The sequence below is a fragment of the Ursus arctos genome, unplaced genomic scaffold (genome assembly GCF_023065955.2).
Source record: "Ursus arctos isolate Adak ecotype North America unplaced genomic scaffold, UrsArc2.0 scaffold_2, whole genome shotgun sequence".
Lineage (NCBI taxonomy): Eukaryota > Metazoa > Chordata > Mammalia > Carnivora > Ursidae > Ursus > Ursus arctos.
Window position 1 is genome coordinate 98,239,712 of NW_026622874.1, and position 23,505 is coordinate 98,263,216.

General features: G+C 53.7%; 2 protein-coding genes across 10 annotated transcripts; one reads left to right on the plus strand and one right to left on the minus strand.

The window, feature by feature from the left end:
* The first annotated feature begins 112 nt into the window (after positions 1-112).
* PTCD1 (pentatricopeptide repeat domain 1) lies at positions 113-19,761 on the plus strand. 8 transcript variants are annotated; one of them, XM_057315243.1, is made up of 10 exons: positions 128-208; positions 1,681-1,742; positions 2,808-3,291; positions 5,501-5,641; positions 8,259-8,477; positions 10,519-10,620; positions 12,526-13,233; positions 14,357-14,473; positions 15,102-15,284; positions 17,356-19,761. In XM_057315243.1, coding segments are annotated over exons 2-10 (2,139 nt in total). In that variant the 5' UTR covers positions 128-208; positions 1,681-1,740; the 3' UTR covers positions 17,539-19,761. The 8 variants fall into 8 exon arrangements, with proteins under 8 accessions (XP_026372018.1, XP_057171226.1, XP_026372017.1 ...); XM_057315244.1 differs by lacking the exon at positions 128-208 and adding an exon at positions 233-266; XM_026516233.3 differs by lacking the exon at positions 1,681-1,742 and having other exon boundaries at positions 113-208.
* On the minus strand, positions 17,985-23,435 carry BUD31 (BUD31 homolog). 2 transcript variants are annotated; one of them, XM_026516244.4, is made up of 6 exons: positions 23,250-23,435; positions 21,884-22,011; positions 21,355-21,477; positions 20,102-20,224; positions 19,713-19,879; positions 17,985-18,231 (listed from the first exon to the last, which is right to left on the minus strand). In XM_026516244.4, exons 3-6 carry the CDS (start codon positions 21,446-21,448, stop codon positions 18,181-18,183), a joined length of 435 nt encoding a protein of 144 aa, XP_026372029.1. In that variant the 5' UTR covers positions 21,449-21,477; positions 21,884-22,011; positions 23,250-23,435; the 3' UTR covers positions 17,985-18,180. The 2 variants fall into 2 exon arrangements, with proteins under 2 accessions (XP_026372029.1, XP_057171228.1); XM_057315245.1 differs by lacking the exon at positions 23,250-23,435 and adding an exon at positions 22,106-22,195.
* Positions 23,436-23,505: the final 70 nt, after the last annotated feature.

Below are 23,505 nucleotides of genomic sequence, written 5' to 3' on the forward strand. Positions count from 1 at the left end.
ACCCGGCCAATAGAGCGGGGAGTACGGGACGCTCCGCTAGGCCAGGCTAGCCGCCCGCCGAACTCCCGCCTACCCTCGCTGCCCCGGGTAACCTGCAGCTGCGCGCTCCGGGTGGGGAGTTCGCGACGCCGACTGCGCATGCGTGAAGTCGGCCGCGGCGTGCGCCTACGAGAAGGTCTCTGGGAAGGAGAACCTGGTCCGCGGCGCGGTGAGGCGGACGCGGGAGTGGGAGCGACGCAGCGGGGTGACGCGGCGCCGGACTGGGGGTGACTTGGGGCGGGAGTCCGGGCTGCATTTACTGGGCCGGACTTTTTGAGTGAGGTCCTGTTTGACCTTTACTGGAGCCCGGTTCCCGGGTGGGGATAGGACGTGTCGCAGCTGGGGTCGGGACGTCTAGTGAGACGATCGAGGTTCCAGAGGACCGTGTGGAGGGGGTCGGGCTGGCCAGAGGGCCCCGGGGAGCGTCTGGGGAGGGGCGGGTCCCCCAGAGAGGACAGCGGCGGCGCGTCTCTAATTCAGGGGTTATTAGCTTGGGCAGGTTAATGAACTTGGGTAGAAAGAAAATTGCATCTTTAGTTTTCTCTGTGCGGAATGAGCATTTCCTTCCGTGACTGATGGAGTAGCATTGACAGGGCCCTAAACTAAGTCGTGATTTCTTTTTCTTTCTTTTCTTTTTTTTTTTTTTTAAGATTTTATTTATTTATTTCTCAGAGAGAGAGGAGAGCACCAGCAGAGAGAGCCACAGGCAGAGCAGGCAGAGGGAGAAGCAGGCTCCCCGCTGAACAAGGAGCCCGCCTGGGGACTCGATCCTAACACCCTGGGATCATGACCTGAGCTGAAGGCAGAGGCTTAACCGACTGAGCCACCCAGGCGCCCCTAAGTCGTGATTTCTAATGGGGATGAGTGTAAATGATGGTTGGAGACAGAGTATCTGTAGCTACTACAAGTTATCATTTACACTAATCACTGCTGTGACAGGATGGCAGGCTCTTGGTATTAAAGCATCAAAATAGCACATATGCTAGTATAGGAAGACTTTTTATTAAAACATTTTGATACCTATTTCGATATCATTGGGATTTTTTCTTGCAGTGCGATGCATTTCATTTAACACAGGTAAGCGCTTTATTTAATGTGGCTACTTGAAAATGTAAAATTAGACCCCAGAAGTGATTTCAAATTGATTAATAACTGAGGCTCAGGAAGGGGAATGACTTTTTAGGGGTCTTGCAGCAGTGCAGCTGAGTGCAAAGGTGAGACTGGCCAGCTGTGGAACTGGGCTGCCTGTGAACCTAGGTCTGGGTAACGTATTAGACAGCCTTTCTTGACCAGCACCCTGGTGACACTAGTACAGAGAGCCCTTAGCACTGCACGTCTGGTGAGGCCTGCCACTCTAACAGAAATATAACTTGGGGGGCACCTGGGTGGCTCAGTTGTTAAGTGTCTGCCTTCGGCTCAGGGTGTAATTCTAGGGTGCTGGGATTCAGCCCTGCATCGGGCTCCCTGCTCCACTGGGAGCCTGCTTCTTCCTCTCCCACTCCCCCTGCTTGTGTTCCCTCTCTTGCTGGCTGTCTCTCTCTGTCAAATAAACAAATAGAGTCTTGAAAAAAAAATTAATATAACTTGAGCACATACGTAATTTTACATTTTTTTAAAAGATTTTATTTATTCATTTGACAGAGAGAGAGCAAGCAACAGAGGGAGAGGGAGAAGCAGACTCCGCGCTGAAGAGGAAGCCAGATGTGGGACTCCATCCCAGGGCCCTGGGATCATGACCTGAGCCAAAGGCAGACACTTAACCAACTGAGCCACCCAGGCGTCCTCTGATTATTTTTTTATTAAAGAGTTTCAAGTGTGCAGACCAGGATCTCTAGCCTAGCACTGTCCAGTAGAAATATAATCAAAGCACATATGTGATTTAAAATTTTCAAGTAGCCACCTTAAATAAAGCTTACAAATTGTGAAAACTAATGTTAATTTTTTTTTAGTCCAGTATATCCAAAATTATCATTTTGACATGTCAAAAGATTATTGTGTATAATATACCTTCTTTTTTTGGTATAAAATGTTTGAAATGTGGTGTGTGATTTGTACTAAAAGCATATCTTCATTTAGACTAGACACATTTTTAAGTGTGACCACATGTGGCCAGTGGCTACTGTATTGAACAGCTCAACTCTAGGCCATTTGTCCACAAATTTTGCAGAAAAGGCATGCTTGAGTTAACTTCCCTGCGCAGAGGCCCAGAGTGCTGACTTTTTTTTGTTTTTGATAATACATTATAATAGCTACAATTGAAAAAATATTAATGAGATGTACTAAAAACATTTCATTTGGTCTTTACAAGCTTGTGGTGAGGTTAGGATCATCCTTATCTTGTAGCTGAAGAAATCTAGGCACAGGAAGGTCAAGGAATGGGCCTAGTCACACAGCTCTGGCCAGGCCAAACTCAGCTCTAACTTCGGTGCCCAGTCTCAGATCATGGGTTGATAGTATCACTAGCTTATGTCTGTTCAGCGCTGACTGTGGCAGCACTGTGCTGCATACCATGTATCGGAGGCCTCATTCGATCATTGCTCCAGTGCTGTGTGGGCAATAGTTCCAGTTAACCCCAGTTCACAGGGCAGGAGACTGAGACCAGAGCGGCGAGGGCCCAGGGACTCGTGGATGGTTGTTTGGCGAAACTGAAATCTGAACCTAGGCATTCTAATCTCAGTGCTCGTGCTTGTGACCGCTTCTCTGTCTTCTTTTTGCCTTTTGTGACTACAGACCCCAGTAATTTCCATTATGTTTTTGACCTGTGCCAGGCCCTGGAGGAGAAAGTCAGAGATGGACCTTGCGAGATTGGCCCGGCTCTTCTCTGGACTCCGCCCCATGGGACTGTCCACCCTCCAGCACTTTGACCCTCTTGGAGCCAAATGGGCAGGAGGCAGGGAGGGGCCTGCATGGCTACGGGCTGCGGGGCTGACTCGAGCCTGCAGCAGCTCCTCGTCACAGCCGCCTCTGGGCCAGGGGAACCAGGAGAACACGAGCAGCCTCAGCTCTGACCTGAGCCAGCCTAGCCCCACGGCCGCTCAGGAGGAAGAGGAAGAGAGCTTTGGGACCCTCTCCAACAAGTACTCCTCGAGGAGAATGTTCCGAAAATCGACAGCCCAGTTGTATAATCTACGGCTCAGGGAACAGAGTGCTGAAGACGAGGAAAGGGAGCTGGAGCCAAAGTCATGGCAGGGCCGGAGAAACACGCCTTACTGGTACTTCTTTCAGTGCAAACGCCTGATCAAAGAAGGGAAGGTGAGGGAACCTTTGGATTCTGTTGCTCCTAGTTCGACTTCCCCAGAAGCCCAGTATTTTGGGGGGGGCCACCTTACCTTCCTGATCTCTAAATATTTGGATGCTCAGGGCTCTTCTGTTTTCACTCACCCTGGGTGCTGCACCGGGCAATCCAACAGCCCCCTGGCTTTTGCCCCCCCCCCCCCCATTGCAGTTCTCATGTTTGTATCTCCAGCCCAGCCATCCCAACTCCAGCTACCTCACCAGCTCCCTTACGCTCATGCACACAGGCCTGAAAGTTTGGTTCTCAGCCTTGTTTTCCCTGCAGTGTCTTCATCTCACTAAATGGCGATCCCATTGTTCCATCCGCCCAGGCTGGAAGCCTTTGGGCTGTCCCTAACTCTTCTCCTTCTCTCACCAGCTGGAGCTTCAAAATGTTGCCAGTCCTCACACTTCTCGCAGCGCTACCCCTGAAAGCCCAGGCCTTGCCTTATCCTCACCCCCTCAGCTATCACGACACCTGTCCTTGGGCTCCCTGCCACTGTCACCACTTCCTTCTCCCACGTCTGTGCGCAGCAGAGAGCCACCCCGTTAAAGTCCCACGTCTGCACGCAGCAGAGAGCCACCCCGTTAAAGCAGATCATGTTACTCTTCCTTCCAGGACTCTCAATGTGTTCGATGACACTGATGTGCATTTTCTTAGATGTTGATAAGGACATTGCATTTATGTTCAAAAATCTCTTAGAGGTGTGTGTTGAAGATTTGGGGAATGAAATGATGTAATGTCTGGAAATGTGCTTTAAAAAATTCATTTTGGGGGCACCTGGGGGTGCTCAGTTGGTGAAGTGTCCAACTCTTGATCTCAGCTCAGGTCTTGATCTCAGGGTCATGAGTTCAAGCCCCACATTGGGCTCCTGTTGGGGTGTGGAGCCTATGTAAAAAAAAAAAAAAAAAAAAAAAATCAGTTTGGAGCAGGAGTACAGGGTATGGATGAACAAGATTGGCCAAATTTGGTAACCATTGTGGTTATAGTATTCTCTTTACTTTTGTGTATGTTTGAACTGTTCCATAATGAAAAGTTGAGAAATAAAGAGAAGCCAAAGCCCTCACAATAGCTTATGAAACCGCAGGGTCTGCCTTCCACCCCCTCTTACCTCTCTCCTCTTATCTCCCCCTCCCTCACGGTGCTGCAGCCATCCCAGCCTTCTCACTGCTCCTCCACCTCCAACTTCCAGGCATACTCCTGCCTCAGGGCCTTTGCACTGGCTCTTTTCTCAGACAGTGTTGTTCCTTCCCTTATCTCCTTCAGACCATTATTCTGTCACCTTCTGGGTGAGGCCCTGCTTGGCTGTCATATCTTAAACTGAATCTCCCATCCCCTTCTGCTTTATTTTTGTTTTAAAACCTATCACCGTTTGACACAGTATATATTCTTAGTTATCTCACTTGGCTTCTGTCTTTCTGCACTGGAAGATGTGTTCCATGAAGGAGCTCCCTCTTGTTCACAGCTGTATCCCCGGCAAACAGACCTTGCCTGGTACATAGCAGGATTCGGTCATTACTGGTTGAACCACTATTAAGTTGTGAGCGAGTGAACCGAGGACTTAAAAGGGGATGGTGTAGGAGTAGGGACGGGGTAGAGACGACTGTGGGCCAAGGGGATTTGCAGCCAGAGGAGGCTGGTCACGCAGGGCTGCTGCCTCGCGCCGTCGCAGGAGGCTGCTGCTGTGAATGGCCCCCTGGGATCGTGCGGCACAGTGGCCCTGAGTGTGTTCACCAACCTTTGCAGAACCTGGTCTCCCGTCCTGCTTAGACCCAGGGGGCTGGTGCTACAGATGGGGTCACCCAGGAAGCAAGGGCAGGACAGATCCCAGGATTTGCAGAATTAACATTTTCTGAGGGCTTACTGAGGACCGGGCCCTAGCTCTACTGTAGGCCCACAAAGAGGCAAAGACATGGATGGCCCTGCTTTCAAGGAGTTCATTCTCTGGCTGGAGGGAAGGCAGCCGCGGCAGGGGAGCCAAGAGCCTTCATAGGTGGTAGGGGTTTAGCGGGCTTTTCTTCCTGGCCGCCACGAAGCTCCCTTGCTGCAGAGGGCTGGTGGCAGAGGCCCAGGGCGGCTGTGTGGCTCCTGGGCAGGCCCAGGAGGGTCCCTTAGTCTCAGTCTCCCTCCTTCTGCTGAGGGTCTCTGAGGCCACCTGAGCCCCCTCCCGTGTTCCCTCCCTCCCAGCTGGCCGAGGCCCTGGACCTGTTTGAGCGGCAGATGCTGAAGGAGGAGCGACTCCAGCCCCTCGAGTGCAACTACACGGTTCTGATCGGGGGCTGCGGGCGAGCCGGATACCTGAAGAAGGCCTTCCGGCTCTACAATGATGTGAGTGGGGGGCCCAAGGCTGGGGGGTTGGGGGGCGGGTACGGCGGCGAGGCTCCAGAGGGCATGGGCTTTAGAGGCAGAGAGAGCCAGGCACGCGTGGTGGGATGTCACCTGCGGTGCATTACCGGGCCAGACTAGCTTCCGGCCTCCGTTTCATCCTCTGTAAAGTGGAGGTGATCTTGGATGATTACATGAGATGCGCTGGAAGGTCCTTCAGCGCCTGCCTTGAGCTACGGCAGGCCCCACATGCTGCCTTCCTTCTCCACTGCTGCCCCCGGTGTGTTCACGTCCTCTTACCCCTCCTCCCCACACTGGACACACGTGCGCACTTGGCTTCCGAAGCTGGTCGTCTGAAAAGGGGCTTTTATTCCTCTTGGAAGATGGTTTTGCTTTATATTCATCCACTTCTTGTGTTGTATTTATTGTTCTCAGAGCCAGGAAGCTATGTCCTTTGTGAGTCGGGAAGGAGCTTTGCCTAAGAGGATGGTAGGCTCTGGTAGGAGTGACCCCATCCTCTCCCGCCACCAGAGCTGGGCTCATCCTTTATCCCAGCAAGACTTAACTGTCATTTGGGATGTGCCTACTCGAGGCCTGATCGTCTCTGGCTGGAAGCAAGGGGAGGAATTGTGGTTGCAAACGATAAAATGACGTATCCTCTAACAGATCTAATGAAATACCCTGGGGGAGAACGACGGGAGGCTTCTCTGACCGGCCGAAAAGCGCTCAGGTGCTAAGTGAGGGGCGGCTCTGCCAGGGGGTGTTTATAGTGGTTCTTGGTTCACAGTGCAGTAGCAGAACTTTCTCACATTTGCAGGATCCTTCAGTGACTTACTACATGTCACCTCAGAGAAGCGCAGTTCCCTCTTTCTTACCTTAAGTTACTCTCTATCAATTTGCTGCTTTTTTTTTTCCAATAAACTTTTTATTTTGGAATAATTTCGGATTTACAGAAAAGCTGCAAAGACAGGAAAGAAAGTTCCCAAATACCTGTCACCCAGCTAATCCCTATATTAGCATCTCCCGTAGCGAAGGTGCATTTCTCAAAACTAAGAAACCACCACTGGGACGTTACTATGGACTGAACTCCAGATTTTACTTGGATTTCACCACTTTTTTCCACCGAGATCCTCTTTTTATTCCTGTATCCAGTCTGGATTCTCCATTTTGTGATGTTTTTTTGAGTTTCTTTTTTTTCCCCATGACATTGACAGATTTAGGGAGTACTGGTCAGGGATTTTGTAGAATGTCTTTCCATTTGTACTTTCCTTTTTTTTCAAATAAAGATTTTATTTATCTATTTGTCAGAGAGAGAGAGTGGGAGAGAGCGTGCACGAGACGGGGCGGGCAGAGGGAGAAGCAGACTCCCCATTGAGCAGAGGCTTAACCGACGGGTCCCACCATTTGTACTTTGTTGTGACGAGGCTGGGGTTATGGGCTCGGGGAAAGGCTGTCACAGAGGCGAAGTGCCCTTTTCCTGTCAGGGGACTTACCAGAGAGGACATGTACCTTGGTCACTTGGCGAAAGTAGTGTTTTTCAGTTTTCTTCACCTGTACTATTTTTCCTTTTCCGCTTTCTGTGCGTGTCCTTTGCAGCCCTTATTACTGTTGTTGGTTACTTACTTGTCTGCTATGCGTCCTCCTGTGTGGAGCAGAAGCTCGATGAACACAGGCTGTGTCTGTCCTGGTAACCACTGGTGGCCAGTGCCTGGCTTGTAGTAAGTCCTCAGGACACATGTGTCGTGTATGTGAGTACGCACACAGTGTACATCAGCTTCAGAGTCGGGCTCGCCATCCTCATTTTTCAGATGAGGAAGCAGAGGCCCAGAGAGATGAAGGGCCACGTCCAAGGTCACCCTGCTTGAGCACGTTGGAGCTGGGATTTGAGCCCCAAACAGCCTGACTCTGAGAACAAGTCTCTTTACACTCCTCTGCGAGCAGCTTGTCACCTGTGCTCAGTCAGATGGCCCTTCTCTGGGAAAGAGCACTTGGCTTTACCAGGAGCTTCTCAAATTCCAGCTTGCTCAGTCATCTGGTGGGCTTGCTAAGCAGAGTGGCAGCCTCACCCCAGGGGGGGTCTGCGGGGTGGGGGTAGGGAGAGGGGCTCCTGAGATGTGCTGTAGGGACGTGCTCCCGGTCTGGGGGCCACTCTCCTAGGTGACCCTTGCAGCAGCTTCTCAAGGTGACGGTATCATCCAGATTCTTCCAGCAGGGAGCTAACTTGCCCATGACCCTTCAGTTAGTAAATGCTGGAGCTGGGATTTGATTGTCCCCTCCTGCCTTTTCCCAGACCAGATCCACTGCATGGGTCTTAACAGGGTGACCTGGGAGCGTCAGGAGGCTCCTGCTAAAGGCATCTCAGACCCAGAGTGGGCTGACGGCCATGGGAGGATGACTTTCTGCTTGGTGCATCTGGAGTGCACGGTCCGTTTTCAGAAGCCCCCTGGCCGAGTCCGGCTTTTGGAGGAGGAAACTGACGTGTCGCTCAGCTCCGCCTTAGCACAGGCCCTGCAAGCCTGTTTACTTCAGGAGCAGGGCCCTCGAGCTTTCCCTCAGGGCGGCTGTCATCTGTCCCCAGCTGACCCGAGAGCCACCTCCAGGTTTCTTCCCATATCCACAGATGAAAAAGCGGGACCTGGAGCCCTCAGATGCCACGTATACGGCCCTGTTCAACGTCTGCGCTGAGTCCCCCTGGAAGGACTCTGCTCTGCAGAGCGCCCTGAAGCTCCGGCAGCAGCTCCAGGCCAGAAGCTTCCAGCTCAACTTGAAGACGTACCATGCGCTGCTGAAGATGGCTGCCGTGTGCGCAGACCTCAGGCTGTGCCTCGACGTGTTCAAGGTGAGGATGCCCCTTCTTTCCTTGTCCCCCACTCGGGGCCAGTCCCATGTGGCAGATGTGAGGCTGTGGCTCTCTGTGTCGCTCACGGGAGGGTTCAGGGGCCGCCGAGGAGTCGGGCTCGGGTTCACCAACTCTCTGAGGCCACGGCCCTAGGAGGGCGGTGGGTTGTGTGCCGGCTGTGCTGTGACTCCTTGTGGGGCTCCTGGGTGCCGCAGCGAGGGCGGGGCTTCACAGCGCCGAGGATGAATGCGTGCTCCGGGGAAGGCCTCTACTTAGAGCAGTGGGGACAAAAAGAGGTGCTGGGGTCGAGGGAAGCAGGTGAGCGGAGGCCTGGGAGTGCCGAGCAGGGGCCTGTCGGCATCAGGGCTTTGGCCCATAGCCTCTTTTTTCTTTTTTCGGAAAGTGTGCTGCATGCTGGAGCTTGGAGCCCATGCGGAGCTTGAACTCTCGACTCTGAGATCAAGACCAAATGAGCCACCCGGGTGCCCCCTGTAGCCTCTTTTATCCCTCAGCTGTAAGGAGGGCTTTTATTCCCCGTTCCAGAGAAGGAGGCAGTGAGGGGGTTTAGGCGGGAGGAGCACAAGCGGGGTGGTGGTTCTGCCCTCTCAGGTTGGGAAGGGAGAGAGACATTGGTTAACACCTAAGGGAAGGCTCTAGGTCCACGACCAAACCTCGGCACACCCTTGGCAGCCTCGTCTTCCCCTAGGCCTATGGGCACTCTTGCTCTCTCCTCTTAGGTTCAGTCTCGCTTTTTCCATCACTGACTGACGCTTTTCCTCACTGCACTTTGTGAAGTCCCACCTGCCCCTCCACAGGAGACACGACCTGACGGTCTGTCCAGGCACCACGTGGGCAGAGCAGCCTTTGATCAGACCCTGGGTTGGCTGCCTTGAGCTGGCCTGCCCTGTGGAAGAGGCAGGATCGTGGAGTCTCAAGCCTGGAGACCTCATCGAGAGTTGCGATTCCCTCCGAAGGGTGCTATGTGAGAGGCAGGTAGTTGAAGCTTCCAGAAGAGGGCAGCATGGCTGATAGGCCTCTGTCTGACCTGTCCAGAGATGCCTTTGATATTTTATGCAGATCACTCTGGCCGGTGGGAGAGAGGGACCAGTTAAGAGACAGCTGTGATTGTCCAGGAAGAGGGAGCAAAAACTAAAACCTCACTGAGAGGGGTGCCTGGGCGGCTCAGTCGGTTAAGCATCTGCCTTCGGCTCAGGTCATGATCTCAGGGTCCTGGGATTGAGCTCCGCATCAGGCTCCCTGCTCGGCGGGGAGTCTGCTTTTCCCTCTTCCTCCCCCCCTGCTCATTCTCTCTCTCAAGTAAATAAATAAAATCTTAAAAAATAAAACCTCACTGAGGTGGAAGGGTTGGCGACGGAGGGGGGGATGGGAGAGCAGCAGTGGTGGGGTAGGGTGGGAACAGCCATGCTTACAAGAGGGACAGAGGAAGACAGGCTCGAGGAGGAGCCCCTCAGGGGCCGAGAGGTGGAAGAACGTTTCAAGAAGGCCGTGGCCAACCCTGACAGGCCTGAGGGAGGCCAAGGATAGCCAGCACCACAAGCACATACTGCGGGTAGGCACCACACTCTGTTGTGGGGTTGTTCCAGACACCCTCTAAGGCAAGTCCTGCCTGCGACCCCGCTCTGCGGATGAGGAGGCTGGGACCGGGGAGCTTCCTGCCTTGCCCACACTCACAGGTGGCCAGGGGCCAAGCTGGGACTTGAAGCCAGCTCTCTGCAGTTCCAGGGCCTCAAGCACAGGGGCTAAAAGTGGCTGCTGGCGTGGTCTTTGCAGAGGGGCTACCCAAAAGTGATCGTGTCAGCCAGGCAGCCTGGAAGGAGAGGAGGAGGGCGTGCAGGCCGCGGTTGGGCAGCTCTGCTCAGGAGCTGGTTCCGAGCCACCCTAGAGCCAGATTCAGAACCCGCCTTCTCAAGGTGCATGGCCCGGGGCCTGCCCCAGGAGTGTCTGCCCTAAGTCAGAACCCTCGGGCACCAGCCTGGGCTCTGCCACAGGTTTTCACTGTGGCCTCCACTCCCTTCTCCAGGAAATCGTCCAGAAAGGGCATGCAGTCACGGAGGAGACCTTCAGTTACCTGCTCATGGGCTGCATCCAGGACAAGGAGACAGGTTTCCGATATGCCCTGCAGGTCTGTCCCTCCCAGCTCTGTCTTTCTGCCTCTCCCGCTGCCCCCCTTCCCCTGTGTACCTGTGTCGGACCCAAATGATGATCATGTATGCATTTGAGCCCCTGCAACTGCCCTGTGCTGGGTGTTTTTATGTTTGCAGTATCTTGGCCTTCGCAAAGCACACTGCTCCCCACTCTTTTACAGATGGCAGGGGGAGGGGCCCTCGGAGGTGGCATGGCTGGCCCCCAAGTGAGGGCACAGCCAGCCCGCACTCTTTCACTCGCCAAGTGGCCTTCTGGACAGCTAGCTCCGATCAGCTAAGCTTATAGTCTTGCCCAGAGTGCTTGTTCAGCCCACCTCCAACAGGCCCCTGCTCAGCATGTCTGCAGGTGGGACCCAGGGGTCTGCATGTAGTCCTGAGAGATTCTCACAGACATCAGAGTTGAGACACACTGATTCCACCTCAGATCCCCAGAGAGAACTTCCCCCCACCCCCAGTCCAGTGGTAGCCTTGGTACCACAGGTGGGAAGGACCCAGAGGTCACCTAGAGCCCTCCAGCTTCAAGTGGGGCCACAGACCGGCAGCATCAGCCACACCTGGGGACTTGTCAGAAAAGCAGGGTCTCAGACCCACCTGGGCCTACTGTGTCCAGATCGGCATTTCAACAAGATCCCGGGTGGTTGATCCACATGGAGGCTGAGCCCCAGTGACCTGGGACAGCCCTGGACCAGATGCTTGCCTTCCCTCTGGGAGCAGTAGCTTTCTAGGGAAAATCAGCCAAGATCTAGGTCCTCTCTTTCTTTGTTATAGTTAGAAACAGTCTGTAACGCTAATAGCCGGTTTGTGTTGAGCACTTATTAAACTGCTCAAGTGAGGCACCGTCAGCCCCGTTTTACAGACAAGGAAAGTGAGGCTCACAGAGGTTAAGTAACTGTCCTAAGGTTCCACAGCTATTAAGCAGAGCTGGGATTTGAACTGAGGTCCATCTGACTCCTAGAGCCCGAATCCCTGCTAAACCTCAGTTCTGTCAGCGTTTCCCCATGGAGGTGCCTGCTGAGACCCTTGCCCCCCTTAAGACCCTCTCTGGTGCACAGCAGACCTCTTGCAGGCTGTACCCACCTGGGCCTGACCGGCCCCTGCCTCGTCTGCACACTTATCCCTGACGAGGACAGGAAGTCGGATGTAAGCTCTCGTCCCACTGAATGTGGCCGCCCTTTGAGCCCACAGACAGAGAATCCAGTATGACCAGTGAGCCCCGTGTGGCATCTCACAGCATCTTAGAAGCAGCGTGGTCTGGGTGTCAGAGTGACCCAGACGTGATCAGAGGGGTCCTTTGTGGAGAACACACTGAGTGTGCTAGGCGCTGTGCTGTGGGATGAAGATGATCTCATCTCAAGAGGAAACAGGGCTGCCTGAGCGCCCAGCTTGGGAGGCACTCTTCCTGGCTGAGCGCCCTTCCACCGTGCCTGCCTGTGCTCTCATACTTCCTGGAGGCTGCATGAGGCAGAGCACATGGTGGGCACTCAGGAAGTGCCGCTAAATTCAGTTCTTGAGTCAGCCTAGACTCTTCCAGGACTTAGCCTCTGTGATGCCCCCCCATCCATGAAGTACAGAGAAGGTGGGCAGAGACCCAGGGCAAACTCTGTTCCCAGGACAGGGGCCCTGGGAGAGAGCAGAGAGATGAAAGTGGGAGAAAGTTTTGGGGTGAGCTAGAGAGAGGAAAAGAGTAGCGCCCCCATGAAGTGTCTCGGACAGTCCTCAGATTCTTAGGATTCTTAGTTGTCTAGAGCCCGGTGTCGGGTTAGATGCTCTCCACTCCTTCCTGTGCCCCTTGCACTTGCCCAGTGGTTGTTGACTGCCCATGTCTGCTCTGCTGAAGGCTCTTCTGAGAAGGAGCACGGAGCCAAGCTTGTCTCTCCTGGCAGGTGTGGAGGCAGATGCTGAGCCTGGGGCTCCGGCCGAGTCGGCATGGCTACAACCTACTCCTAGGGGCAGCTCGAGACTGCGGCTTGGGGGACCCAGAAGTGGCCTCAGCACTGCTCCTGAGGCCTGTGGAGGAGATGGTCATGCGCCAGCCCCTGGCACGTGGGTTTCGGGCAAGGAGGAGAGCCCAGGCCCAGGTGGGTGATGGCATGTCAGTCAGGCTGCATGTGGAGGCCCTGGAGAGGCAGCTATTTCTGGAACCTTCTCAGGTGCTTGAGGGTCTTCCGGAGCCTTGTGAAGCCAGAGCCCCCAGCAAGGCCCAGCCTGAGGTGGAAACTAAGATGGAGCCTGACCACATGGTGGCCCTCACTTCCTTGGCCCCAGAACCTTCTCCCTGGGGGCTGGAGGTCAACTTCCTGACTTTGGGAGCCGTCCCCCCAGCTGTGGTCTCGTTTGGGACTGTGACCACCCCAGCTGACAGGCTGGCCTTGATGGGGGGCCTGGAGGGCTTCTTGGGCAAGATGGCAGAGCATGGGCTCCGGCCCAACATCAAAACCCTCACGCTGTTGGCTGAGGTGGTGGAGCCCGGGAGTCCCGCGGAGTCCTCGCTGCTGACTGTCCTGGACACGTACCAGGTGGAAGCTGACGTGACGTTCTTCAACACACTGATGAGGAAGAAGAGCAAGCTTGGCGATCTGGAGGGGGCGAAGGTGAGGGGCTTGGAGGCAGGCCCCAGGTTCAAGGCTGGGGCCCCTCCTTCCGGTTCCCTCCTCTGACCTTCCGACTGCAGGACCTGGCTCCCCTGCATGGGGCGTCACCCATTCCCGCAGTAGGTGGGCAGACCGACTAGAGCCTATGCTCTGGGCCTGGGCTTGGGCAGAGCTGACAGTTGAGGGCTAAACCGGCCAGCCACGCTGCTCGTCCCCACTGAGGAGCTCCCAGGTGGGTGCAGGCAGACACCAGACACACCCTCACACTGCCCAAGGAGCACAAGGCAGACAGGGCCATGGGACAGGTGGCCTAAGAACCTGGTGGCTCCTGAGGGTCCCCACCCTTCGGCCACACCCCCTGACACACACACACTGATACAGCTGTCTGTGTTAGATGCCGGAGAGCTTCCCATCCATTCCTCTCTTCACTGACCACACCACAAGGCTCTGCCAGTACGAGGCTTTCCCCCATTTCACAGGGGGGGCACCGGAGCCCTCGTGTGATTTTGCCCACGTGTCTGTGTGATGCCTCTTTCGTCAGAGCGCTGACCTGGGCTCTTGTGGGCATCAAAGGTGACAGAGACACAGCCTCTGCCTTCAGGCCCACAGTGCAGAGCATGCCTTCCTCTAGACAAGCCGAACACGACAGAGCCCCTCCCTGAGCCCGCCAGGCTGCGAGGGCAGCAGCGTCTTGCCCTCCAGCTCTCCCAGCCTCAGCTTTACTTCCCACACTTGTTGGCGTTGTCTCCTGCCCTGGACTGTGGGACCAGGGGCCTGGGAGACTACAGGTGCTCAGTTGACATTGAAGGCCCGGGTGCTGGGATGGATGGCCAACAGAGGAGCAGAGAGGCACAGGAATACGAAGGGCTTTGGGGAGGGGGGTGGCATGTTGGAGACGGGCTGGAAGGCAGGGTGTCCTCACAGAGCGGCTGAACTCCAGGGAGCTGGGTGCTTGTGAGCCGGGCTGAGACTCAACATCCAGTGTGGTTACAGAAGGTGCTGTGAGGCCTCTGAGCAGAGCTGTGCCCCTGAGATCTCCAACCAGCCATAGGCTTCAGCTGAGAAGGTTCCTGCCAGGCCTGGCGGGTTACAGCTTACGGTAGTGTCGTCTCTGTCCCCACAGGCGCTGCTGCCCATTCTGGCAGAGAGGGGCATCATCCCCAACCTGCGGACCTTCTGCAACCTGGCCATCGGGTGCCACAGGCCCAGGGACGGTCTGCAGCTGCTTGCAGACATGAAGGTGAGTGGGTCCGGGCCTGGAGGGGACCCGTGGTGCTAACTTGGGGTGCTCAGGAAGAAAGCCTGGCCCTCCTGAACCCCCAGGCCTCTGCACCCGGACAGCATAAACAGTGCATGGGGCAGGGAGAGTGGGGTCGCTCTAGCTTGAGAGAAAGTGGATCCTGGTGAGTTGCTGCAGGAACTGGCATTGAAAGCAGGGGGCGTTAGAGTCTTGAAGATGGTTGCAGTGGGGAGAGGTGGGGGGGTGTGGGAACAGGTGTTGGCCCCAACTCTGGAGAGATGGGAGGCATGACTAGAGCAGGAATGTATCAGAATTCTGGGGGCAGGGGTTGCAGTAAACCCATAGCCAAGAGCCTGTACGTGGTTTGTTGCCTGAGTCCATTGATCTCTGAGCAAGTTCTTCAGGCCGGGGAAGGTAGCGTCCCCAGGGCTGGGTGGGATGGACCTACATGCGGGGCACGTGTGCTTTCCTTTTGGAGCGGGGCGTACAGCCTGTTGTTGCAGGTTCGGACCGTCTTGCTCTGGTGGCTGGTCTGTAGAGCAGGCCCGAATGGCCTGACACACACAGTGAGCTGCTTTGTCCCAACGGCTGCTGTCACCTTGCTGATCCTATGTCTGTGATGTTCCAGAAATCCCAGATGACCCCCAACACCCACATCTACAGCACCCTCATCAACGCAGCCCTCAAGAAGCTGGACTACACCTATCTCATTGACATCCTGAAGGACATGAGGCAGAACAGAGTCCCGGTGAATGAGGTGGTCATCCGCCAGCTGGAGTTTGCAGCCCAGTACCCGCCCTCCTTTGATCGGGTGTGTGTGCCAACCTCTCACTTGCCTGTCCTCTCTCTCTCTCTCTTTTTTTTTTTTTTTTAAAGATTTTATTTATTTGACATACAGCCAGCAAGAGAGGGAACACAAGCAGGGGGAGTGGGAGAGGAAGAAGCAGGCTTCTCAGAAGAGCAGGGAGCCCGAAGCGGGGCTCGACCCCATGACCCTGGCATCATGCCCTGGGCCAAAGGCAGACGCTTAACGACTGAGCCACCCAGGCGCCCCTTGCCTGTCCTCTCTTTAACGCCCCCCCCCGCCCCGTACCACCCCCCCACCCCCCGCCGGGTCTGACCTTTCAGAACTGGAATTCCCTTGCTTTGAACTGTCAGTGTGGCTTTCCTTAGGAGAAATCCCAAATTCCTTAAACCACAGCCTACTTCATCTCTGGCCGCTCTTCCTGGATTCACTGTCAGTCCCCCTGGCCTTCCATCATTTCTGTATGACACCAGCCTCTTCCCTGCCTCACGGTTTTTATATTCCTTCTGCCTTGAGTAGGCTCCCGTGTTTCCCTGTAACTGGCTCCTCACCCTGTTGGTCTCAGCTTGAATGGCTCTCAGGGATGCCCTTCTGTGCCCCGCTGCTCCCTCCTGCCCATCACGTCCAGCCCTGTTCCTTTTCACTGTTTCACAACCTGTAATTACACCTGCACAGGTGACTGTCACCTTCACAAAGTCATAAGCCCCTGGAGCTGGAGATTGACTGCCTTGCTCACCTGGCTCCCCAGGACCTGCCCATTGTCTGATGCCCGATATAGACTGTTTGTCTAGTGAACGGGGTGGCAGCTGGGCCGTGATAGAATCTGCTTTGTATAGCAGGCTCTGGGGGTTCGGATTTAGGGCCCACAGGAGTCAGACCCCATGTTGAGTGCCTCTAGAACAGCTGTGGCCTGGAGAAACACAGTCCCAGTGGGGAGGGAGGGAGATGGGCAGGGACAGCTGTGCAGGTGCAACACTTGAGTGCCATTTTGGTTTTGTTTTGTTTTGTTTAGATTTTTAAAATTTATTTATTTGACAGAGAGAGAGACAGCCAGCGAGAGAGGGAACACAAGCAAGGGGAGTGGGAGAGGAAGAAGAAGGCTTCCAGCATAGGAGCCTGATGTGGGGCTCGATCCCGGGACCCCGGGACCACGCCCTGAGCCGAAGGCAGACGCCTAATGACTGAGCCACCCAGGCTCCCCTCGAGTGCCATTTTGAAGGCTCAGTAAGAATCCAGGAGACAGCAGTAGAGCATATGCCAGGCAGAGGGCATAACTGGGCATCTTTGAACAGTTGGCTGGTAGTCTGATTCTTCAGAGTTCGTTATGTGTTCTGGACACTCATCTTTTGTTCTTTTGCAAGTATCTTCCAGTTAGTGGGTTTGTCTCTACTCCGTGGTGTCGAGTCCTCCAGGGATCTTCTTGGGTTCAGTCCAGATACGACCACCATGGGCCTAAAGCTTACTGGATTCAGATCACATTCCTATTCCCTTAGGACAGTGACTTATTTCTGTCACTGTCAAGTTTTTGTTTTATATACTTTCAGGCTGGATCAGGTCCCCGTAGAATTGTTGTATCTTTTGAATCCAGCTGTTTGTCATCGTGTGCTGACAGTCTTTATCTTCGATATATTTTTGATTTTTTTTTTTATATGTGTTTTTTTCATATGTGTTTACCAGCTTTCTTTTGGCATCGGCCAGGCCCATCTTGTTTCCTCCCTTTCTTCCCCTGTCTCCACCGCAGCAGTGCTGAGAGGACACAGGGGAGCATTCGGCTGTGGAGGCAGAATTAGCACCCAGGGATTCTGGCTTAGGGGCCAGGGGGCCGTCTCTGGGCGTAGCACAGCAGCACACACTTTAGGGGACTCTTAGCAGCTGGGAATCTGGTTGCCCCACAGAAGCTGTGTTTCTCCAATAAGTGACTTGAGTATTGAACAGTTTTTCTGCCCTCTCCCCTTAACCACCTAGAAGCAAGAACAGCTTCCCTGAGGCCTGAGCGGGCTGCCATGGTTTGGGATTAGTTGTAGGTAGCATGCAGTGACTAATGGTTCCTCTGAACCCCGTGCTTTTCCATTTATAGTACAAAGAGAAAAACACCTACTTGGAGAAGATTGATGGCTTCCGAGCTTATTATAAGCAGTGGCTGAAGGTGATGCCAGCAGAAGAAACCCCCCACCCATGGCAGAAGTTCCGGACCAAGCACCAGGGGAACCAAGACCCCATCACGGAGGAGGATGTGGATGGAGGCCTCGTAGGCAGGTGATGGGAGGCACTGGGGGCCTCCAGCAGAACTGGGGCAAAGGGCATGGTGTTTACAGAGCTCTGCGGGAGCCCCAGGAGCCTCTCCGCATCAGGCTTGTGCATGTGTTTGTGTGGCCTCAAGCCTGAGGAAGGGTCTGGTCCAGAGTGAGCGCTGCAGCATTTTGCAGGCATTGGTATGAGGACAAACGCTGGGCCCTGGGTGCCTGAAAAGATCCTGGCAGGTCCAAGAGCAGCCTGGCTCACTTCGGCATGCCATCTCTGGTCATCCTCGTCTGGGAGGTGGTCGTGCCCATCACTGATGAGGAAAGTAGACTTGCTCACAGTCACACAGCACCTGCAAGGTGGAGTCAGGATGGAGGCCCAGGGGTGACCAGTTCCTAGGGCCTGGCGCTCACCCACTGGGGTCCACAGACTGCTGGCTCTTGGAAAGAATACATGCAGGACCCAGAAGTTTTAAAAATTTTATTTCTACAAATCACAGCTGAGAAACACCAAAGCCTTTACATGTAGAGACCATGCTCCAACTCAGGCTGGGAGCACTGCTCTGCGAGAAGAGCTGCTCCCAGGAAAGGGGGTGGCGCGACAGGCAGAAACCCGCGAAGTCCAAAGTTCAGGGTGAAGACGGGGTCAGGACCTGAGGGCATCAGCCGGAGCAGCCCCGGCAGCCGCAGTGTGTGCACTCGATGATCCGGCCCTGCAACAGAGGACAGCTGAGACGCTGCGCTCCTGGCCCCTCCGCCACGCGCAGTAAACCCGCCCCCCCCCCCCAAAACGGGGGGCAACCAGACATTCACTGTCTGCAGGCCACTCCTCAGAAAGTCTTCCGTGACAGGTGCAGACAGCTGCTGCGGACAGAGAAGCTACACCTGTGTGCACTTAATTTGGGCACATTCGCTGTACATACTTGCCCCCAAAAAGGAAAAAAATCTGTGACTGATTCCTGTTGTTGTGAAGTGAGCGTGACCTAACCTGCAGGGAGCTGGAGGTGGGTCTGCTCCTGCTCAGGGGGCTCAGGGCCTCTGGGCTGGGGAACTTTCTAGTCGGGGCACAGGGGCAGAGGATGTGCACTGGAATCTAAATGGAGCAGAAGAGCCTTGTCCCCTGGCCAGGTGTGCCCGGATGGCCGGCTGAGGGCCTGCCCAACAGAAGGCCCTAGAGCAGTAGTTTGTGTATGTTTTCCTTTATCCTCTTTTTTGGAGGAGCAAGACCCTTACCTAAATGGACAGGATCAGATGGTGAAACTCAACTATAAATCAAAAGCAGGCTCTACTCTGGCCACAGGGCCGGGGCAGCACCCCTGACCAAATGCCACCATAGAACTGGCGAGGGGGGGAGGGGGAGTCTGCCATTCCACCACCTCTCCCTGCCCCCACCAAAAAACCAGCACCCAGGGAAGAATCTGGTGTTCTTGGGCCCTCATTCGATGCCCACCGCTCCTTGACTTTACAGATGATTCAGGGAGACAGAACTGCCCGCTTGGCCCAGAGCTCTATCAACTAGAACTGGTCCGCGGCGTCAAGGGACTGGAGATGAGGCCCCTGTGTGAAAGGTGGCCACCTGGGAGGTGGGCAGTCTGGCCTGCCCGCCCTCTGGGCCCACCATGGTCAGCCAAAGGGCCGCCACTGAAAGGCTGCCACAGCCAGCGTCCCAGGAACGGCCTCCCTCCTGCTGCAGTTCGACTTCAGAGAGGCTGACACCGTGAGCTCAGCTACTGCAATGCTGCACTGTTCCTGAGCTGCCCAGTCAAGTTTGAGAAAAAAGTTCTGACAGAAGAAATACAACGTAATACATCTGAGGAGAAGGCCTGGAGAAGAGGGTACCTGGGGTGAGCACGGGAGGGGAAGGACAGAAGTGCCTGCTGACCGGCCCATGCTCCCCTGACTCAGCCCTCCCCACCACCCTGGGGGTAGGTGTCCTTATCCCCACTCCCTATATGAGGAGGGAATTCAACAGCTTGCCCCAGGGTGCAGCTGAGTTGGCCCCCAGACCTAACACGACTGCTGCCACACTGCCTAGCATGGACTGCTCGGGAGAGGGACTCACTCCCTGGGGCGAGGCCAGGACGACACCCTGCAAAATTGTGTTCAATCCCCGGCTGTCAACCAGGGCAGACTTCGGAACCGAAAAAGTGATCTCAGACTCGATCATCAGACATTACAGGGGTAGAGACGTTACCACTTCCAGCTTGCTTTTGGGGACCCGGCAAATGCAGTTTGTTCCAAAATTGGTGTCCCGTGTCTGAATGCAGCGCAGGCAGCATAAGTTCTCATAGCCCTGCTTTTTCCATTTTGCGATCAGATTTTTATCTGCATAGCCTTCTTTAATACAGTATTCATATAGTTCTGTCAAAAAGACGGGAAAGGGCATCAGACCATGGTATCACAAAGCTTCCCCCGCCCCGGCCCATCACTACTCTTCACTAAAAAGAACACATAGCCAACGCTGACCCCCCCCCTTTTTTTTTACACCAATAAGAAAACTGACACTTGCTGAAGTTGCAAGAACAAGACCACTATCTGAAAGCTACTCAAGTTGGGTGAGGCCGAGAGAATTTAGTTCGTTACCTCTGCTTATGGCTTTCCTCTTGTAAAAGAGGTCAAAAATATACCGCGTTTTTTGGTGGTGGATCCTGAAGATAGGCCACAGAGATTCCACTTTCCTCTTTCCCTCATGAGGTTCTGTTTCAGCTGGGGAGAAAAGGGTGTGTCTGTTTTCTTGTGGCAGGTAGTGTTCACTGCACAGGGTACAGTGTTTTTTTTTTTTTTTTTTTTTTAATAACTAGGGATAAAGAATAAATCCTACTTCATACCCTCTAGGTTGGCTATCATCAAAAAGACAGTCACAGGTGTTGAGGATGTGGGAAAACTGGATCATGGGCCGCTGGTGGAAATGTAACGTGGGGCAGCCTCTCTGGACAACATCCTGGCTCTTCCTCAGGAAGTTAAAGTTACCATACACCTTTTTTTTTTTTTTTTTTTTAAGATTTATTTATTTGACAGAGAGAGACAGCCAGCGAGAGAGGGAACACAAGCAGGGGGAGTGGGAGAGGAAGAAGCAGGCTCCTAGCGGAGGAGCCTGATGTGGGGCTCAATCCCAGAGCACCGGAATCACGCCCTGAGCTGAAGGCAGATGCTTAACAACTGTGCCACCCAACTTTAGGCGCCCCTAAAGTTACCATACACCTTAGTGGTTCTCCTGCTGGGTATATACCCCAGAAACTGAAAACACACCTGCCCACAAAAACTCCCATATGAATGTGCAAGCACCAGTACTCACAACAGCCAAAAAGTAGAAACAATTCTGATATCCATCAGCTGATGCAGGATAAACTAAACCCACCCACACCACGGAGTGTCATTCAGCCAGAAAAAGAAATGACCTGCTACAACACAGATGAACCTTGAAAACATGATGCCAAGTGAAAGAAACTAGTCCCCCAAGCCCACCTACTAGATGACGGTCTACAGAGACAGAAAGTAGACGAGTGGTTGCCTCAGACTGGGGGAGGTGGGGGGAGGGGTGACGACCGAAGGGTGCAGGGTTTCTTCAGGAGGTAAGGGTTGCCCAACTCTGAATACACTGAACACCATTTAACACCGTATAAGGACAAATTTTACACAATAGGACTTCTATCTCAATAGAGCTGTTATTTTAAAAGAGAGAAAAAATCAGCCACGTGATTTAAACAGGACTGTTTGAGGTGGTAAGTAGTGCTGTCTCTTCCCATATGATACTCGCATTTCTGCCTGGCCCCTGGACACATCTAAGCCTGTGACTCTTAGACGCAGCTCACCCAATTAGGAACTCCCCCACTTACCTTCTCTCATCTTTTGATCCAATTCATCCAGTGTTGGTTCGATCAACTCCCAACCATCTGGGGGAGCTTTCCGGCTCCTTTTCACTTTAGGCATTTTTTTGCACTAGATAAATTTGCAAAGATCTGCGGGGCAGGGGGGGAAATTAAATGGATTAATTTCTGAACCTGAGATCCCCAAAGGGAGTGCACATTCCATTCCCTAAATCTGTAAAATGGGAATACTAGAATCTATATAAAGGACCACTGTGAAGATTTCATTGTAATTATATGGAACATGCCTGAATTAGATGTGTTTAGTAGATTTTTCCTGTTATCCTTAACATCATCTATGCGCCTGGCCCTGTACTAGATATTAGGAACATAGAAGAAACAATAAGACACAACTTCTGTTGTTGGGAAGGTGACATTCTAGCAAGGAAACAAAGTGAGAAGGTAATTCCAATACAGTGTGAGAAAGCCTATGGTTGGGAGAGCCAAGAGAATGAGGGTTTAAAAGGGAAAAAGATGGTATAGAGCCAAAATACCCTACCGTCGGCTTGCCAAGAAGTGTAACAGACCTGTGGTCTCTTCAGTTACAGATTTAGGTTCTTGTCCAATTCTGTCAATTACTTTGTGACTTTGGAAAGGTCACCTTCCCTTTCAGATCCTCAGTCTTGTCTGTAAAACAAGAGCCGTGAATTAGGCGGATTGCAAAAAGTCTTTGAAATCCAACAAACGTATTACATAAAGGTAAGTCATATAAAGCCCATACAATAGGGGCGCCTGGGTGGCACAGCGGTTAAGCGTCTGCCTTTGGCTCAGGGCGTGATCCTGGCGTTATGGGATCGAGCCCCACATCAGGCTCTTCCGCTATGAGCCTGCTTCTTCCTCTCCCACTCCCCTGCTTGTGTTCCCTCTCTCGCTGGCTGTCTGTCAAATAAATAAATACAATCTTAAAAAAAAAAATAAAGTCCATACAATAGGCCAGTACAAATCTAAAGAAAACATTTTTCAAACCACATAGCATTTCCTAGCTGGCAAAGAGGATTCAGTTTAGTTAATCTCTTATTTTGAAGCACAGCAGACTCCTCTCTCCCAAACTCAACCAGTCCCTCCCTTCTGTGGGGGTGCCTGACAGTTTACAAAGTCCCCCATCTCCTGCATGGGCGCATACATCCCCAGGCTCCTTTTATGAATTTTCCATTAGCAACCTTACAAAGGTGAGGAATGAAACTTCCAGAGGTAAAGTCAGGGTCACAACAGCTGAGATGTGTAGCAGAATATGATTTTGATTGGGAAGCTCCTGACTCTCAAATCAGTGGTCTTTGCACGTGTCTCTCCTGCGCTGAAGCTAGAGATAGCCAGAATCTGGACCCTGCCCCAGCGCGCACGGCCGAGATGACAAAGATACGGGACAACCACTTTGTTACGACCCAGGGAAATTCGAAAGCCCTGGTCCATGTGTTACCCAGGAGAGGTAACAGGTAGGAGGCAACTGGATCAAGAGATGTCAGGCGGTATAAGATGTGGTAGCTCTCGGGAGAAGAAACGAGTGGAAAAGCGTTCGGAGCTAGGGAGAGAAAACCTGACGTTCGGGATTGTAGGAAAGGCTCCTAGAGACGACGGCATCTGAACTGGACTTACAAAAACAAAGAGTATTTAGACAGAAAACGTTCTCGGCAGAGAAAAGTGCGGGAGGACGGGGAGCCTTGAAGCAAGAGAACCCCCAAACCTCCCATTCTCCGAGCAGAACGAACGAGGCGCCACCTCCTCTCGGGAACTCACTCTGACCTCCCGCTCCAGAGGCCCGAACCCACCCCTGGCCAGCCGCTCCGATCGCTTCTGGGCCAGTGCAGACCTCCGATTCCTGGCCCTAGCCGTTACCAAGGTACTGGACAACACAGAAAAATGCTTACCTGAAATACCGTCACCGTCAGGCGCCACTTCTCTACCGACTGCTTCCGCTTCCCAGGTGATATCTCCAGGCTGAGGTCCTCGCGGAGCCCCTCCCCACCTCGCGCGGAGATTGCGTCATCTTAGGTGTCTGCAGTTTTGCCTGTATAGAATTTTACAGCCGCTGTTGCCTTTTGCTCTCACATCCCGCGGGGAGACCGGCAGGCTCACGCGTCTCCCCGGGGCGTGTGGACCAGAGGCACTGTTGCCTGGGCAGCG

Bases quoted from the DNA above. Each gene is read 5' to 3' on its own strand.
- PTCD1 (XM_026516232.4), top strand. From the start codon at position 2,788: ATGTTTTTGACCTGTGCCAGGCCCTGGAGGAGAAAGTCAGAGATGGAC. The intron at 10,621-12,525 runs GTCTGTCCCTCC...CTCTCCTGGCAG, and splicing joins GTTTCCGATATGCCCTGCAG to GTGTGGAGGCAGATGCTGAG. The intron at 13,234-14,356 runs GTGAGGGGCTTG...CTGTCCCCACAG, and splicing joins GCGATCTGGAGGGGGCGAAG to GCGCTGCTGCCCATTCTGGC.
- BUD31 (XM_026516244.4), bottom strand. From the start codon at position 21,448: ATGCCTAAAGTGAAAAGGAGCCGGAAAGCTCCCCCAGATGGTTGGGAG. The intron at 20,225-21,354 runs GTAAGTGGGGGA...TTTTCTCCCCAG, and splicing joins GGATCAAAAGATGAGAGAAG to CTGAAACAGAACCTCATGAG. The intron at 19,880-20,101 runs GTAACGAACTAA...TCTTTTTGACAG, and splicing joins GAGGAAAGCCATAAGCAGAG to AACTATATGAATACTGTATT.